Consider the following 19,081-nt stretch of genomic DNA (forward strand, 5'->3'; position numbering starts at 1 on the left):
GCTTTTCTCCACTGGTTCTGTAGGGGGCTTTGTGCCCAGTGATGCTGCTCCTGGGGTGTGGCATGTTGAATTTGTCTCACCTGTGTGTCACAGCCACGCGATGTACCCGTAACAGGTAGCATGGAGGCAGACCCACACTCCATCCTGCGGCAATTAGGCTGCCAATTTCTGGTTCATGTCAGTGCTGGAGGTGGTGTCTCAAGTGGCGTGTCCCGGGTCCAGAACGTCACCTGCAGACTCTGATGGCTGCACACTGGGGTTGGGGCTGACGTCCGACAGAGTGGCATCGGCTGTGCACGTGGCGGTGCTGATGGTGGTACAGGCGGCGGTGGCTATAGCGGAGAAGTTGCCAGTGCAGGCCGTGGTGCAAGTGACTGATGGGGTGGATGTAGACACCATACCATCTCCGGCAGCCTCAGATGGCTGATCTTTGGGGAGGATGCTGCAGACTGACGTTGTGGCAGCCGCGGTGCAGGTGGCGGTGCAGGGGACGGTGCAGGTGGCGGTCGGAGTGGCAGTGGTGACTGGGGTGCATATGGCTGCCATCCCTGATGATTTGGTGGTCACCAGTCCCTCCCCAGGTGACATCGTGCCCAGAGGTGATGTTCCCTTTGGCTTGTGGCCCTTCCCCATCTTGACAGCCGCTGCAGGGACCTTGGCACTGTCCACTCAGTGTTTGTGCAAGGCCTTGATGAGTGGGTGGTGTGACTGTCCCCTGCTTGAAGCCAGTCAATTTTTCAGCTTTGCAGGTGGTGGAATAGGGTGGTCCTTCTTTTCCGTAGGTGGCACACTGGCATCTCTGACGGGTGCCCCCTTTGACCGTACTAAAGAAGCAGGGACCACAGCGGATGCAGATTTGGTGGCTGAGGTGCTGGGCTGGGATCTAGACATCCTGGCCCTAGGAGAAGGACAGGGGGGAGGTGTAGGAAAGAGCTCCAGGTTAGCTAGGTCAATTTCTTTGGACACACTGGGACGGGAAGATGGAGGGGGTTTGGGAGTGGAGGAAGAGATAGTGGTTGTAGGAGGTATACGTCTGCTGAGTTTGGGTGAAGGTGCATGGGTTGGAGGCTGTTGTGAGGTGGATGGCTGTTGAGTGGGTGTGTGCCGGCGTTTGTGTACTTTGGGAGGAGGGCTCACAGACACACTGGGAGAGGACACAGGGGACGTGTGAATGGTAGTGAGGGTGGTGATTGCACGTGAGCGGTGTGTAGTGATGGGCGTTCTGGTGATGGAGGTAGTGGCTGAGGATGTAGTGCATGCAGGTGTGAGTGGAGACAACACAGGGAGGGAGGTGGAGGACATGGAGGAGGGGGACACAGTGGGGGCAGGGGATGTTGGTGTGTCTGCATGGGTATGGTGCTTGTGTGAGTGCCTGTGGGATGTGTGGGGCTTATGTTTTCCTGAGCCACTTTTGTGTGTTGATGTGTGTGCATGCTGGTTTGATGGTGTGCTTGGGATAGGCTGAGGTAGAGGGGATTGGGTCTGGGTAGTGGAAGTTTCAGGGGGGAGGCAGGACACAGGGACAATGGATGCCATCAGTGCTGAGGCCAGAGCCTGAAATGCTCTCTGTTGGGACGCCACGCCAGAATGAATGCCCTCCAGGTATGCATTTGTTTGCCGCAAATGCCTCTCAACACCCTGGATGGCATTTAAAATGGTTGACTGCCCAACAGTGAGGGATCTCAGGAGGTCAATAACCTCCTCACTGAGGGCAGCAGGGCTGACTGGGGCAGGACCTGAGGTGCCTGGGGAGAAGGAGATGCCCATCCTCCTGGGTAAGCAGGCACAGGAAACACGCTGAGGGGCTGCTGGGTGGGTGGTGCTGGTAGGGGAGGTGGTGGCTGTACCTGTTGTTGCAGTGGGCACAGAGGTGCCCGCCACCGCAAGGGAGCACCCATCAGAGGAAGAGTCGCTGTCGCTGGTGTCCCCTCCTGTCCCCATTGCGGAGCTCTCCTTGCCCTCTGTCCCACTGGTGCCCTCACCGTCGGTGGATTCACCCTCCTGGGCCATGTGGGATGCAGCTCCCTCCGTGTCCGGTGCCTCTGCTCCTCCGCCAGATTATGCTAATGCACACAAGGACAGGGTGACAAAACAAGAAGGGAGGGAAAGACAGAGAAGACACATGGTCAATGCCAGCAACAACACTACCGTTGGCGGACACAACACACAGGGAGCAGCCCTATGCACTAGGCCATGCACTAGCTGTTAGTAGGAAATTCACCTTCCCATGGGGGACTATGCCTAACACCATTTGCTGCACACCTGGAATCCACAGGAGGCTGACTAGTTGTAGATTCCCACTACCACTATTGGGGTTGGAGTGCCTCAGAGCCTGCCTAACAAGGGACCTATCCTACCATGTTCGCCCTGGCCTAGGTGAACCCACAGCCCCCACCCAGACACCTCGTAAAGTGTGCACAGTCAGCTGAATGAGACTGTACTCACCCCCTTGTGGCTGCTGTGATGCCCTCAAACGCCCATCCAACTCCAGATATGCCACAGCCAGGATCCGGAACATCAGGGGAGTCATGGTGCGATGGGCACCCCTTTCACGTTGGGAGGCCAGCCCCAGCTGGGCCTCTGCCGTATTCTTAGTCCAGCAGCCCACGTCCTCCCATCTCTTGCGGCAGTGGGTGCTCCGTTTATGATAGACCCCCAGGGTCCGCACTTCCTTGGCGATGGCACGCCAAATACCCTTCTTCTGGTGGGCGCTGACCTAGAGTAAAGGTATAGGATGAAAGGAAATTACTCTCCCGTCCGGTTCGTCATACTCATTTCCCACCCATGCCCTGACACACATACACTCACCATCCTCACATGCAGGCCCCAGCCCCTACCCCCACATGTATCTTCCATCCACAGCACTCCATACATTCATGGCCCATGCATCATGCTCACAGTGTACTCACCTGTTTGTCTGGAGGACCGTAGAGTAGCATGTACTGGGGGAGGACCCCATCCACCAGTCTCTCCAACTCCTCGGAAGTGAAGGCAGGGGCCTTCCTGAATCCTCTTGTAGTACTCCCTCCTGCTGTGCTCCTGCCTTATGAATCCTCCTCCTGTGCCCTTGTCTGTAGTACTCCTCCCTGCTCTGCTCCTGCCTCCTGAATGCTCCTCCTGTGCCCTTGTCTGTAGTACTCCCTCCTGCTGTGCTCCTGCTTCCTGAATGTTCCTCCTGTGCCCTTGTCCATTTCACTCTCTCCTGGTGTGCTCCTGCCTCCTGAGTCCTCTTCCTGTGCCCCTGTCTGTAGTTCTCCTCCCTGCTGTGCTCCTGCGTCCTGAATCCTCCTCCTGTGCCCTTGTCTCTAGTACTCCTCCCTGCTGTGCTCCTGCGTCCTGAATCCTCCTCCTGTGCCCTTGTCTCTAGTACTCCTCCCTGCTGTGCTCCTTCCTCTTGAGCCATACTCCTGTGCCCCTGTCTATATTACTCCCTCCTGATGTGTTCCCGCTTTCTGAGTCCTCCTCCTGTGCTCTTCTCTGTAGTACTCCTCCCTGCTGTGCTCCTCCCTCCTGAATCCTCCTCCTGTGCCCTTGTCTATAGTATTCCTCCCTGCTGTGGTCCTGTTTCCTGAATCCTCCACCTGTGCCCCTGTCTGTAGCACTCCCTCCTGATGTGCTCCTGCCTCCTGAGTCCTCCTCCTGTGGGCCTGTCTATATTACTCCCTCCTGCTGTGCTCCTGCCTCCTGAATCCTCCCCCTGTGCCCCTGTCTGTAGTACTCCTCCCTGCTGTGCTCCTGCCTCCTGAATCCCCCTCCTGTGCCCCTGTCTGTAGTACTCCTCCCTGCTGTCCTCCTGCCTCCTGAGTAATCCTCCTGTGCCCTTGTCTGTAGTACTCCTCCCTGCTGTGCTCCTGCCTCTTAAGCCATACTCCTGTGCCCCTCAGTGAATTACTCCCTCTTGATGTGTTCCCGCTTCCTGAATGCTCCTTGTGTGCCCTCGTCCGTAGTAGTCCCTCCTGCTGTGCTTCTGCCTCCTGAGTCCTCCTCCTGTGCTCTTCTCTGTAGTACTCCTCCCTGCTGTGCTCCTGCCTTCTGAATCCTCCTCCTGTGCCCTTGTCTATAGTACTCCTCCTTGCTGTGCTCATGCCTCCTGAATCCTCCTCCTGTGCCCTTGTCTGTAGTACTCCCTCCTGCTGCGCTCCTACCTCCTGAATCCTCCACCTGTGCCCTTGTCTGTAGTACTCCCTTCTGCTGTGCTCCTGACCTGGATTTCTCCTCCTGTGCCCTTGTCTGTAGTACTCCTTCCTGCTGTGCTCAGGCCTCCGGAGTCCACCTCCTGTGCCCTTGTCTGTAGTGCTCCTCTGTGCTGTGCACCTGCCTCCTGACTCCTCCTCCTCTGCCCTTGTCTCTAGTATTTTCTCCTACTGTGCTCCTGCCTCCTGAATCCTTCTCCTCTGCCCCTGTGTGTAGTACTCCCTCCTACTGTGCCCTGCCTCCTGAATCTTCCTCCTGTGCCCTTGTCTGTAGTACTCCTCTCTGCTGTGCTCCTGCCTCCTGAATCCTCCTCCTGTGCCCCTGCTGTAGTACTCCTTCCTGCTGTGCTCCTGCCTCCTCAATCGGCCTCCTGTTCCCTTGTAGTAATCCTTCCTGCTGTGCTCCTGTTTCCTGAATCGTCCTCCTGTGCCTTTGTCTGTAGTACTCCCTCCTGCTGGGCTCCTGCCTCCTGAGTCCTCCTCCTGTGCCCTTGTCTGTAGTACTCCTCCCTGCTGTGCTCCTGAATCTTCCTCCTGTGCCCTTGTCTGTAGTACTCCTCCCTGCTCCTGCCTCCTGAATGCTCCTCCTGTGCCCTTGTCTGTAGTACTCCCTTCTGATGCGTTCCTGCTTCCTGAATGCTCCTTCTGTGTCCTTGTCCGTACTACTCCCTCCTGCTGTGCTCCTGGCTCCTGAGGCCTCTTCCTGTGACCCTGTCTGTAGTACTCCTCCCTGCTCTGCTCCTGCCTCCTGAATGCTCCTCCTGTGCCCTTGTCTGTAGTACTCCTCCTTGCTGTGCTTCTGCCTCCTGAATCCTCCTCCTGTGCCCTTGTCTGTAGTACTCTCTCCTGCTGTGCTCCTGCCTCCTGAATCTTCCTCCTGTTCCCTTGTCTGTAGTACTCTCTCCTGCTGTGCTCCTGTCCTGGAATTCTCCTCCTGTGCCCTTGTCTGTAGTACTCCTTCCTGCTGTGCTCAGGCCTCCTGAGTCCGCCTCCTGTGCCCTTGTCTGTAGTACTCCTTCCTGCTGTGCTCCTGCCTCCTGAATTCCCTTCCTGTGCCCTTGTCTGTATTACTCCTCCCTGCTGTGCTCCTTCCTCCTGAGTCCCTCTACTGTGCCCCCGTTTGTAGTAATCCCTCCAGCTGTGCTCCTGCCTCCTGAACCCTCCTTTTTGTGCCCTTTTCTGTAGTATTCCTCCCTGCAGTGCTCGTGCCTCATGAATCCTACTCCTGTGCCCTTATCTGTGGTACTCCCTCCTGCCGTGCTCCTACCTCCTGAGTCCTCTTCCTGTGCCCCTGTATGTAGTACTGCTCCCTGCTGTGCTCCTGCCTCCTGAAACCTCCTCCTGTGCCCTTGTCTCTAGTACTCCCTCCTGCTGTGCTCCTCCTCCTGAATCCTCCTCCTGTGCCCTTGTCTATAGTACTCCTCCCTGCTCTGCTCCTGTCTCCTGAATGCTCCTCCTGTGCCCTTGTCTGTAGTACTCCCTCCTGCTGTGCTCCTGCTTCCTGAATGCTCCTCCTCTGCCCTTGTCCATTGTACTCTCTCCTACTGTGCTCCTGCCTCCTGAGTCCTCTTCCTGTGTCCCTGTGTAGGAGTCTGGCCTGGCTTGTAGTGGGTACCAGAGGTACTTGCACCTTGTGCCAGGTCCAGTTATCCCTTATTAGTGTAGAAGAGGTGTTTCTAGCAGCTTAGGCTGATAGAAGGTAGCTATGGCAAAGCAGCTTAGGCTGAAGTAGGAGACATGTAAAGCTTCTGCTATACCACTGGTGTCATATGCACAATATCATAAGAAAACACAATACACAGAGGCCCTCATTCGGACCTTGGCGGGCGGCGGAGGCCGCCCGCCAAAGTCCCGCCGTCAGGTTACCGTTCCGCGGTCGAAAGACCGCGGCGGTAATTCTTACTTTCCCGCTGGGCTGGCGGGCGGCCGCCTTCAGGCCGCCCGCCAGCCCAGCGGGAAAGAGGCTTCCACGATGAAGCCGGCTCGGAATCGAGCCGGCGGAGTGGAAGCTGTGCGACGGGTGCAGTTGCACCCGTCGCGTATTTCACTGTCTGCGCAGCAGACAGTGAAATACATTTAGGGGCCCTCTTACGGGGGCCCCTGCAGTGCCCATGCCAGTGGCATGGGCACTGCAGGGGCCCCCAGGGGCCCCACGACCCCCCCTACCGCCATCCGGTTCCCGGCGGGAGAACCGCCGGGAACTGGATGGCGGTAGGGGGGGTCGGAATCCCCTCGGCGGCGCAGCAAGCTGCGCCGCCTTGGAGGATTCCAATGGGCGGCGGTACACTGGCGGGAGCCCGCCAGTGTTGCCGGTCCGACCGCGGCTTTACCGCCGCGGTCGGAATGCCCATTGGAGCACCGCCGGCCTGTCGGCGGTGCTCCCGCGGTCCTCCAACCCGGCGGTCATGGACCGCCAGGGTTGGAATGACCACCAGAGTTACTAAAAATAAAGGTACTTTATTTTTATGACAATATGCCAAAAATATCTCAGTGAGTACCCTCAGTATAAGGACAAGTTATATACACAAGATATATGTACACAAACCAAATTTAGGTAAGTAATAGCAAGAAAAGTTATGCACACTGTATAGAATTACAATAGATTGCAATAGGAGCACATAGGTATAGGGGCATCACCAACCATATACTACAAAAGTGGAATGTGAACCACCAATGGACCCCAGACCTATGTGAGCTTGTAGAGTGTCGCTGGGACTGTAAGAAAACAGTGAGGGTTAGAAAAATAGCCCACCCCAAAACCCTAAAAGGTAGGTGTAAAGTGCACCTACTACCCCCAGAGAGCACAGAAGTCGTGATAGGGGGATTCTGCAAGAATAACAAACACCAGCAATGCAACAACAGTGGATTTCCGGACCTGAGTACCTGTAAGACAAGGGGACCAAGTCCAATAGTCGCGACAGTGTCAAGAGTGGGCAGGAGCCCAGGAAATGCCTGCTGAGGGTGCAAGGAAGCTGTCACCTGTTGGAAGAAGCTTGGAGTTCTGCAAGAAAGAAGAGGACTAGGAACTTCTCCTTTGGAGGATGGATGTCACACATCGTGATGAAGCTTGCAGAGGTGTTCCCACTCAGAAATACCGCAAACCAGCCTTGCTAGTTGCAAGAGTCGTGGTAGAGGTTTTTGGGTGCTGCTGTGGCCCAGGAGGGACCAGGATGTCGCCACTTGGAGGAGGCGACAGAGGGGGCGCCCAGCAACTCAGAGCCCTCACAGAAGCAGGCAGCACCAGTAAAAGTACCTGAACAGGCACATGTGAGGAAAGTAAACTGGAGTCCACGCAAAGTCACAAAAGGGAGTTCCATGACGCCGGAGGACAACTCAGAAGGTTGTGCACTGCAGGATAGAGTGTCGGGGACCCAGGCTTGGCTGTGCACAAAGGAAATCCTGGAAGAGTGCACAGGAGCCGGAGCAGCTGCAAATCACGCCGTACCCAGCAATGCAGTCTAGCGTGGGGAGGCAAGGACTTACCTCCACCAAACTTGGACTGAAGAGTCACTGGACTGTGGGAGTCACTTGGACAGAGTTGCTGAGTTTCAGGGACCACGCTCGTCGTGGATGAGAGGTGACCCAGAGGACCAGTGATGCAGTCTTTTGGTGCCTGCGTTAGCAGGAGGAAGATTCCGTCAACCCACGGGAGATTTCTTCAGAGCTCCTCTTGCAGGGTGAAGCAGACTCCCCCAGAGCATGCACCACCTAGAAACAGTCGAGAAAGCCGGCAGGATGAGGCGATACAAGGTTGCTAATAGTCGTCTTGCTACTTTGTTGCGGTTTTGCAGGAGTCCTGAGCAGTCAGCGGTCGATCCTTTGGTAGAAGGTGAAAAGGGAGATTCAGATATATAATAATATAGCAGGAATCGAATTCACAAAGGCAGCTCCAAAAGGAATTTACAGAATCATTGTCAGGAGTCAGGAACTGATAAAGGTGGAATGTGCCCTGTGCTGTGAAGAGCTGGTAGAAAGCGTCCTGCTATCACATGAGCCTCTAAACACAAAGGCAGCGCTTACATAATTATTAAGTACAAACCAAAACACTGGCACTGAAGGGAACTACCTCCTTGTGAAAGAGTAAAATGCAGTCACTCAAAGTGAAGTTAGTCAGTGGCTGAAGTAGGCAGGTCCACTGCCCCATGCTGTATTCTGTAGTGGGCGGAAGCAAGATGTAAATGGCACAACAGCAGACCAATGGATGGAGAGCTGAAAGCCACTTTAAGTATGTTTTACATGTAATTTTTACAAAATAAAAGGGCTTGCCTAACATCAGATGAAAAGCTGAAAGTGGTGCATGTGTCATTCTGCAGGTTTGGACATTTGTGGAGAAGCATCTGCATGCCTACTGAAGGATTTAGCAGTATCCACATCAATGCACCTTTTGTTTTTCTTTTTTCTGATGTTATTTACTTTCCCAATGTGTGCTTAAAATGGTTGTAAACCTCCTTTTCCTTGTGTAGCTCTGCTCCGAGCCTCGGATCTCTGGAGTTACACTATGTAGAAGATGCTCAGATTACCTGCCCGGGTCCTATCCCAGGCTCTCTGATAGTATAAAGGGCTCCCTTGCAGCAGTTGCTTATGTTTCCTGCCGTTATTGCTCTCTGTTACATGGTCCATTCACTGCAAAGGCTCCATCTTGTATTATGTGTTAGGCCGTGTGATAATAGGAAGCATTCCATTGATAAGAAGGGAGACATCTTGTCGCTATGGATTTAACATTGTAGTGTGGTGGGGAAAGGGTCTTACTCACTGAACATGGAACCTTTTCTGGTGTCTTGGTTACTCCTTGAGGCCACACTCCTCGCTAGAAGGAGATCACGGAAGGATTGTATGCCCTTACTCTCTGCCTATTGCATCTTTAAATTGAAAGTGTAATCTAGAATTTCTTCAGCGTACTTGTCTAAATGGACAATTAAATATCTCATTAAATGCAAATAGATTTTTGTGGTGGATTCTGCATTTAAGCTTATTCAGTGTTTCTTTTTCCTATTGTAACAGGTGAAATCAATACAGTAAGAAATGAAAATGTAATGACATGAAGCTTTACTTATGTAGGAAGTGATGTACAAACAGAACACCTCAAAATCTCTTCCCTTCAAGGCTAATGCCTCGCCAAAGTCGTCTTCTAGAGCAGAAAACCCAAACTGCCCAATGAGGTCTGTACTTGGCTCTTAGACATCAGACGATTTACACTGAAGACCTGACACACTGACATACTGAAGCAAGTCTGATGAGGTGCTCATCACGAAGGAAGAGCTAACCTGGTATCCGAAAGAACACACAGGACAGAAACCGTATGAATATCTAGAATGTGGCAACACATTTATTAGTCAGAGAAAGAGTAAGTACGACATCAGAAACTTCATACTGGAGAAACACCATATCGATGGACTGAGTGTGGAAAGGTGTTCTTTGTAATGAAAGACCTAATGCAGCATCAGAGTGTCCACGTAGAGGAGAAACCACATCAATGTACAGAATGTAATAAAGTGTTCGGATGGAAGAATAATCCAATGCGGCATCAACAAATCCACACTGGGGAGAACCCGTATAAATGTACAGAATGTAATAAAGTGTTCAGATGGAAGAATAATCTAATGCGGCATCACAAGATCCACACAGGGGAGAAGCCATATAAATGTACAGAATGTAATAAAGTGTTCGGATTGAAGTAGACGCTAAAGCTTCATCAACAAATCCACGCCGGTGAGAACCCGTACAAATGCACAGAATGCGACAAGGCGTTTACTACCAATCGACAAGTATCGCAACACCAGAAAATCCACACTGGGGAGAAACCCTATGAATGCACTGAGTGTGACAAAGCATTTATAACAAATGGAGGGCCGAAGCAACATCCGGCAATCCACACTGGGGAGAAACCATATCAATGTACAGAATGTGGCAAAGCATTTATCACAAATGGAGAGATAAAGCGACATCAAATAGTCCACACTGGAGAGAGACCATTCAGCTGCACTGAATGTGACAAGGCATTTATTAGAAAGTCACATCTAACACGACATCAGAAAATCCACACTGGGGAGAAACCATATCAATGTACAGAATGTGACAAGGGATTTATAACAAATGGACATCTAAAGCAACATCAGAAAATCCACACTGGGGAGGCACTATATCAATGTACCGAATGTGACAACGCATTTATAATAAATGCAAAGCTGAAGCAACATGAGAAAGTCCACACTGGGGAGAAACCCTATGAATGTTCTGAATGTGACAAGGCATTTAAAACAAATGGAGAGCTAAAGCAGCATCAGAAAATCCACACTGGGGAGAAACCCTATGAATGCTCAGAATGTGACAAAGCATTTATTTTTAATGGAAGGCTAAAGCTACATCAGAAAATCCACACTGGGGAGAAACCATATCAATGTACAGAATGTGGCAAAGCATTTATTACAAATTGGCAGCTAAAGAAACATCAGAAAATCCACACTCGGGAGAATCCATATCAATGTACAGAATGTGACAAGGGATTCATTACAAATTGAAAGCTAAAGCGACATCAGGAAATCCTCACTGGGGAGAAACCCTGTGAATGCTCTGAATGTGACAAGGCATTTAGAACAAATGGAGAGCTAAAGCAACATCGGAAAATCCACACTGGGGAGGGACTAAATCAATGTACAGAATGTGAGAAAGCATTTTTAACTAATGGAAATCTAAAACAACATCAGGAAATCCACACTGGGGAGAAACCATATCAATTTACAGAATGTGACAAAGCATTTATTACAAATGGAGGTTTAAAGCAACATCAGAAAATTCACACTGGGAAGAGACTATGGCCCTCATTATAACCCTGGCGGTCCAAGACCGCTAGGGCTGTTTCGGAGGAAGCACCGCCAACAGGCTGGCTCCGCGCTCGCACCGCCGGAGTCGGCCGTTTCCCGCCACAATGGCCCGGCGGTTTTAATCCGCCAGGGCAGCGCTGCCCAGGGGATTACGAGTCCTCTTCCGCCAGTCTTTTCCTGGTGGTTTGAACCGCCAGGAAAATGCTGGCGGAACGGGGAGTCGCAGGGCCCCCTGACAGGGCCCCGTGCAGCTTTTCACTGTCTGCTATGCAGACAGTGAAAAGCGTGATGGGTGCAACTGCACCCGTCGCACAGCCGCAACACCGCTGGCTCCATTTGGAGCCGGCTCCTGTGTTGCGGCCGAGATCCCCGCTGGGCCGGCGGGCGGAAGCTAGGTTTCCACCCACCGGCCCAGCGGGGATCCCCTAATGGCCGCGGCAGGAGTGCGGCCGCATTGGCGCCCACCGGTGGTCCGAAGCTGTCCGCCAAGGTCGTAATGAGGGCCTATTTCAATGTACAGAATATGACAAGGGATTTATAACAAATGGAATGCTAAAGCAAAATCAGAAAGTCCACACTATACAGAGACCATTTAACTGTTCTGAATGTGATAAGGCATTTAGAATAAATGGGAACCTAAAACAACATCAGAAAGTCCACACAGGGGAGAGACCATATCAATGTATTGAATCTCACAAAACATTTATAACGAATGGAGGGCCAAAGCAACATCAGACAATCACATGGAGAGAAATCCTTAGTACGCACAGAATGTTATAAAGTCTTCTGCAGGTAGAATAAGCTAATTTAGCATTAAAAAATCCACATGAGGGAGAAACCATTTTAATGTACAGAATGCGACTAGGGATTTTATACAAAACAAAATTTAATATGACATCATAATGTTCTCATGGAAGGGAAACTATATAAATGTTCTGAATGTGACAATGCAATCATAAGAAATAAAGTTAATGCAACATCAAAAGTCCACCCTGAAGACTGTACTGACCGTGGCGAGGCATTTATTAGCAAGGGAGAGTTAAAACAACACCAGAAAGTCCACATTAGTGAAAATCTATATGAATGTACAGAACCAATCAATAAGTATTTATGAAGCATGGCAAGTCACCCGCAAGGGTCTAAATGCACTGGGGGACGAGCTGGTGTATGTAGGGACCAATGAATTGAACAACCAAGTTTTGAGTCCTTTCCTGAACAGATGCCATGATGAGGTGGATCCCAGGTGCAGGGGAAGTTTGTTACAGATCTTTGTGACCAGGTGGGAGAAGAAGCCACTGTGCCTGATGTGTCTGACTCTAGGAGTGTAAGTGAGGAAGAGGGAGGCAGAATGCAGGTGTCTGGTGGGTTGGTGAAAGAATAAGCATTCGTTGATGTAGGCCGGTTCTTCCTTGTGGAGTGCCTTGTAACCGTAGGTAGCATCTTGAACTTGCATCACTTCTGGACTGGGAGACAGTGGAGTTTCCTGAGGTGGGGCGTGATGTAGCTCTGCTTCGGGAGGTGGTGGACTAGCTTTGTTGCTGAGTTCTGTTTTATCTGCATTCGTTGCTGGAGGTGATCGGTGATCCCTACGTACATAGAGTTACTGTAGTCAAACCAGCTGATCACAAGGGCCTGGGTGATCATTTGTCTGGTGCTGGCAGGGAGCCATCTGAAGATCTTGCCAAGCATGGGCAGTATGAGGAAGCAGACGGTGGAGATTGTGTTGATTTGCTTCTTAATGGAGAGCTTGTTTTCCAGGACGATGCAGGTGTTACAGGCGGGGTTGGTAGGGGTGGGGAAGGGTCCAATTTCTGCCAGCGACCTTGCGTTGCTTCAAGGAGAGACGTAGTTACCAAAGTTGAAGACTTCCGTCTTGTCTGTGTTCAGTTTGAGGCAGTTGCGCTTCAGCCAATCGGCGACATTGGCCATGCACCTATGGAAGTTGCCTCTGGAGGTGGTAAGGGCTCTGACAAAGAATGAATGAGGTGGGTGTTGTCGGCATAGGAGATGATCTTCAGCCCGGGTGATTTGATGATGTTGGCTGGGGCTGAGGGGTCATGCAAGTGTTGAAGAGGGTGGAGCTGAGGGAGGATCTTTGTGGGATGCCACAGATGATGTTCTTGGGCTTCAAGGAGTAGGGAGGGAATCAGATTTTCTGAATTCTTCTGGTAAGGTAGGAGGTGATCCATTTGAGGACATCTCCTTTGATTCTGATGTGGTGGGGTCTGTTGATCAGGATCTGGTGGGAGACCGTGTCGAAGGTGTCCGAGGGGTCGAGGAGGATGAGGGCTGCAGTCTCACCAAGGCTCAAGAGGGCTCTGATGTTGTCATCGTCTGCTATCAGGACGGTATCAGTGCTGTGATTGGTTTGAAAGCTGGACTGGGAGGAGTTCAGGAGGTTGTTGTGCTCCAGGTGTCTAGTCAACTGACTGTTGACCGTCGTCTTGAGGACTTTGGCTGGGAACGGGAGCAGATATCGGTCGGTAGTTCCTCAGTTGTTCTGGGTCTGCCAAAGGGTTTTTCAGGAAGGGTTTCACTTCTTTGTGTTTCCACTGTTCCACGAAGGAGGCCATGGCGATGGATTTGGTCAGGAAGTTTGTGATCTAGCTGATCGTCTTGCGCCTGAGGTTGAAGATAAGGTGGGGGCATTGTTCGGTGGGTGCCGCAGAGTGCATGGAGTTCATGATGGGGTGGTATCTTTCATGGAGAGGAGGTTCCAGGTAGTGAGTCTGAGATCAGGGTTAGTGTCAGAGTGTGTGAGGCTGTTGAGGCTGTCATTGGCAGAGAGCTGAGGTTCGAAGCCCCTGTAGATGACTACAATCTTGTTGTGAAAGTAGTCAGTGAGTGTGTCGTACAGATCCTGGGAGGGATTGATGATATTCTCAGTGGCCACCTGGTTGCTGAATTCCATAATGATGGCAAAGAGCTCCTTGCTGCGGTTTGAGCTGGTTCCCTATGTGGCGTAGGGTTTGGCTTTGGTTTCCGTGGCGTTGTGCCCTGTGATGATGAAGTGGACGATGGAGTGGTCGGTCCAGGTGAGTGCTGTGACATGGCGTTAATTGATTCTTTCACTGGAGGTGAAGATGGGGTCAAACGTGTGCCTTGTGATGTGTGTTGGGTCAGTAACGAGTTTGTGGAGGCCAATGTTGCTCATGCCTTCTATAAGGTTGTCAGTGCTGTCGTCTTTAAGGTCGTCCATGTGGAAGTTGAGATCTGCTAAGAATATGTAGTGTTCAGAGGCTGTGGCGAGTGGGCGATGAAGTCCAAGGTGGCATGGCAGAACCTGGGGTGAGTTCCTGTAGATTGGCAAAGTGTACTTACTGAAGTAACCATATGAATGTACAGAAAGTGACAAGGCATTTATAAGAAGGGCACAACCAATGTACTATCGGAAACTCCACCCTGGGGAAGAACCATATAAATGTACTGAATGTGACAATTCATTTATCTGCAGGGCCCTGCTGATACCACAGTAAGTCAAGATAGAGGAGAAAGTCATGATGATGGAGAATGCATATCACTGCACTCAATGTGGCAAGGCATCCTTTGCCAAGTTAATACAAACATGGAAAGTCATTACTAGTGGGATATGTGTCCCCCACACAGGAGCGACCCCATAGGAATATACTGATGTGACAAAGCAATCATTACAAAGGGACTATTAATGCAACATCTAAAAGTCCACGCTGGGAAGTAACTGATGCAATCAATGTGACCAGGTGCTGATCAGATAGTCCATATTGGCAGATACAACCTTTTCTTGCAAAGCATTTTTCCACAGGGGGAACCTAATGTGTCTACATGCATTCCAGGGAGAAACTGTATCTGTCTTCAGTGTGACAAGTCATTCTTTACAAAGAAATAGCTTACTATTGATCAGAAATTATACACCAGGGAGAAGCCATTTCAATATTATAAATGGGAAAGAGCATTTCCTACCAGAAACTCTGAGGCATGAAAAGACTACCAGGGTTTAAGAAGTACTGATTGGAAAGTCTTTCATTTGAAACAGTCATTAGGTGCTACGTCAAAAAAACCACACCTGCACACGGATATAGGGGGCATGAAATACCTGAACAACATGTGAAACAAAGGAACAGAAAGGTCCCTTTCCCACAGAGGTGACAATGTGCAAACTCCAGAGAGCATGAAACTTCGACAGAATGCAGATGTTACACAAAGCAACAGCCTGATTTCTTTCCCTGTTCCCAGTCTACTGTGGTACAAGGACTATTTTGGCTTCCTAATGATCTGGCTCTACCTATTTACTAATTTATGTGGGATTTGTTCTGCAAGGCCCTCTAGGTCTCATATCCACAGTTTTGGGTACATTGAGTGTTATCTAGTATCTTATGTTCTTGCTGTTTATCGTTGACATTTTATTTCTTTTATTATCAACACTGTCTGGGGGAGGACAAGTGGAGTTTTGGGGTTGGTTGGAAGTCGGATGCAACTGGCCTTAGAGGATTGTAACCCCCGAAATATGTGTGCATCAGGTTTATGGTTTCATGCGGGACAGGAGCTGCCACCATTTGTACAGACTTTGCAGGACAGTTTGCTGGACAACCTGTGAATAAGAGGCCTCTAGTTAGAGCAGTGATTACAATCTCCTATATCACGTGTAGACAACAATTGTACTCTTTTTGCTTCTGTACGGTATATTTTCTTAACATGCTGATCTGTATTATAATGAATATCTGCTGAAAGTACTGACTGCAATCTTAGTTGTTTGAACACTGTAACCTTTTTTATACCATACAATGTAAATAGTTTCTTAAGTTTTTAACGCTCTCTAATGTCCATTCTGGCTATGCCCGCACAGTAGAAACAAAACAAATAAATAAATCTGTTTTCCTGAATAGGGAAAGACAAAGCAAAGGTTTTATCACTCCACGAGCCTTGCTCCAAAAATGATAAACTCTGTGGCCACCATTGGGGAAAAATTGGAGGGGGTTAATGAGATGACTCAAACAGCAAATTTATGTAAAGACGCCATGGAGATGGACTAGAAATGTCATCAATGTGTACCCGCCCCTTAGCCACATAAAATATGAGTACCTGGTTGTGTACCCCTTTAGTTTCTTCTAATGTGAGTAAATGGTCTAGTACCCCCTTTGGTGTCTTGCAGTGATATGAATGTGGCAGAAATTAATTCAATTGCGATCTTTTCTATAATGATTTCTTCATTTTTATTTAGAGGGTTTCATAAAGTGCGAACATGACCCAAAAGAAACAGAGCACTGTACGTAGGAAAATATTGTGTTGGTTACATACATAAGCGCAATACCACGTCTAAACCATAAACACACTGGGTCCGATTCACAAAGGTAAATTTGCACTTTTGGTTCAAGTTTAGACCAAAAGTCTAAGTTTACGACTTTTCGTTATTCACAAAGGTAAGTTACTAGTAGTATCCTACGTCTGCACTCAGGACAGAATCTCCACTGTGCAGAGATGCCATTCCCTGCCCGGATTGTACTCTCCTCACCTGGAGTAGAATCTCTGCACTCAGGGTGGATTTCAGCCCCAAGTGGGGAGATACAGTCCTGAGTGTGGATGTAAATATACTACTCGTAACTTACCTTTGTGAATACCTAAAAGTTGTAAACTTAGACTTTTGGTCTAAACTTGGGCCAAAAGTGCAAGTTTACCTTTGTGAATCAGGCCCACTGCGAGAGAGACATTGTATCAATGTTATCAACTCTATGCCCACGTACTTAGATTGAAGTGGTCCACAATGTCACTGCTGGGTGTGGTGATGGGATAACACATCCAGTGATTTCTCCTGTTTCCAAAGCTGACTCATGGTCACTGTGACGCTTGACAAAGCCCTTTTCCTGTTTCCTGTTCCAGAGCCAACTATAGTGAACTGTCAAGACAAACAGCACTGTACCACACTCCTGTCCGACCTGGTGTCCAACTGGGCTCCTACCTAGTAACAATGATAAAAAACATAATATTACGGAACTGAATGGACCCATCTGGTGACCGTAGAGCCACACTGGGAAGAATACAAAGATGAATCCTCAGGCCATGAATGGACAGAAGAGGCAATTGATAATTCATTGTTTAACATTCCTGAAGACATTGATACTTGGATAGAGACTATTAAAAACTGGAAGCTTCTCTTCACTTGTTTATGAAAGACGAACTGTTGTTAATTCTGCAGTGAACAAGGTGTACTCTTGTGCTTTAAAGACTGTAAAAAAAGGAGGCACTCAATGTGTTAGAAACGGTCCCCCCACCATTCACTAGCTACTAATCCTTAAATAACCGTCCACAGTCTCAAGACAAGTTACATCTCTCATCGATATGGAAGAAGGACAGACGTCTAACACTACTGTTATATCTAACACTGCGGAGCATCACATGAGTCTGGGCAACAATGTGATTGATGCCAGTTTATCCACTCTGAGGATAGACTGTAATGCTCTGCTAAGGTTACTCATGTGGGTAGGGGTTTGTTGGAAGGGCTGTTTGGGCGACTATTACTAGAACACATGTGGCACAGGGTTTGATGTCAGGAATACTTCTGATCTGACAGGTCAGCTTAGTGGAAAGGGTAAAAACTGCAAATAGAGCACATATGGCTGGGGCGTACGATGAGGCTGCTTGCCTGGAACTTGAGAGAGGTGAATGACCACCACAAGGCCCAACTGGTGATTGCATACTTCAATAGATTTAAGATGGATTTTACATTTATTCAGGAGATGCATGCTGCTTCTGTGGGAGTTAATCATTTTTCAGAAATCTGGAGATCGTACCTATGAGAGAGAGGCCTCTTTTTGCATGGTTAGCCCCCAACCTTTTGCCTGGAAAATGATATGGTTTCAAAATATGGTTTCAAAATTGTAAGTACCCTGGGCCCCTGCCATACAGGTTCCCAGGACCAGATCTCTTTCCCCAAAGCTGTTATATGTATTTGCACTTCAGTTCTCCTTGTAAGTCTCTAGTAAATTGTACCCCTAGTGCCCAGGACATGGGTACTGAAGAGGACACCTAGAGCTACTGCACCCATTGTGCCACTCTGAGAGGCCCCACACCAGCCTCATGCAGACTTTCAATGCAAGTGTATGACAAGGTCTATTTAAAAGTTAAAACCTCAACATGGCACTCACCAAGGGTGCCCCATCCACTAACACTGCATGCACTACAGGTAAGTCATCCCTCTGGCACACCTTGCAAGGCAGGGTGCACTATAATGCATGTGAGGGGGATACGTTTGCAAGAGCAAATATGCCCCTACTGTGTCTTTACCAAACCTAAAGGCATACTAAGTGTACAGGGGAGCCATAGCAAGCACATGTGCTGGACACTGGTTGTTACGAGTTCCCCAGTTACATGATGGCTACTCTGAACCCTGGGTTGTTTGGTACCAAACAGCCCAAAATAAGAAATCCTCACTGGTACCAGTGCTGGATTTATTATACCATGTACCCAGGGGCCACCTTACAGGTGCTCCTGTAAAACCTACACCACCCTGACATGGTTGCTGGCTAGTCCAAAGTGGCCTGCCACCACAAGACACAATTCTGGATCCCTGAAGTGAGGGCTTCTGCCCTCTGGGACCAGAACACAAAGCCTTTCCTGGGTGGAGGTGTCACACCTCCTCCCCCAGGAATGTGCCCTGCTCTTGCAGGAAGCTTCAAAGTCCATGCCGCCTTTGAAGCACCATTCCAGCCATTTGCTGCTAGCAGCAGATGGCCACCCCCTATCCCAAACCCCACTTTTTACGGGAGGAATGGCAGGAAAACACACAAAGATTAAGGGGAGTGACCACCTTCAGATGAGGTGGCCACTCCATTTCATTTTCCTCCATCTTGGATGGCAGGAAAATAGCCAACCAGGGTTAGGGATGTGATCCCTTCCCACAGGAAGTGGTCACCTAGTGGGTATAGCCACTCAGAGGTAAGTGGCTCATTGGCCATTACCCGGAACTCTCACTTCTCGACAACAGAAGTCCTGTTGCCAAAAGGAATAGGCACCAAACCCTGCCTGCTGCAACCAGGACTCAACCATTGCTGTTGAGGGGTAAACTGGACATTGGACAGACTCTAAAAACCCCAG

The 19,081-nt window shown here is 49.7% G+C and overlaps 1 protein-coding gene across 1 annotated transcript in view; it reads left to right on the forward strand.

The window, feature by feature from the left end:
• LOC138295259 (zinc finger protein 345-like) overlaps window positions 1-11,072 on the forward strand; it is a 73,295-nt gene extending 62,223 nt beyond the window's left edge. The window contains 1 exon segment of the mRNA XM_069233451.1: window positions 9,195-11,072. Within this exon segment, the coding sequence (XP_069089552.1) occupies window positions 9,614-10,711 (1,098 nt within the window). The 5' untranslated portion in view covers window positions 9,195-9,613 and the 3' untranslated portion in view covers window positions 10,712-11,072.
• The last annotated feature ends 8,009 nt before the right edge of the window (window positions 11,073-19,081 follow it).

This window comes from Pleurodeles waltl, chromosome 5 (genome assembly GCF_031143425.1).
Source record: "Pleurodeles waltl isolate 20211129_DDA chromosome 5, aPleWal1.hap1.20221129, whole genome shotgun sequence".
Taxonomy (NCBI): domain Eukaryota; kingdom Metazoa; phylum Chordata; class Amphibia; order Caudata; family Salamandridae; genus Pleurodeles; species Pleurodeles waltl.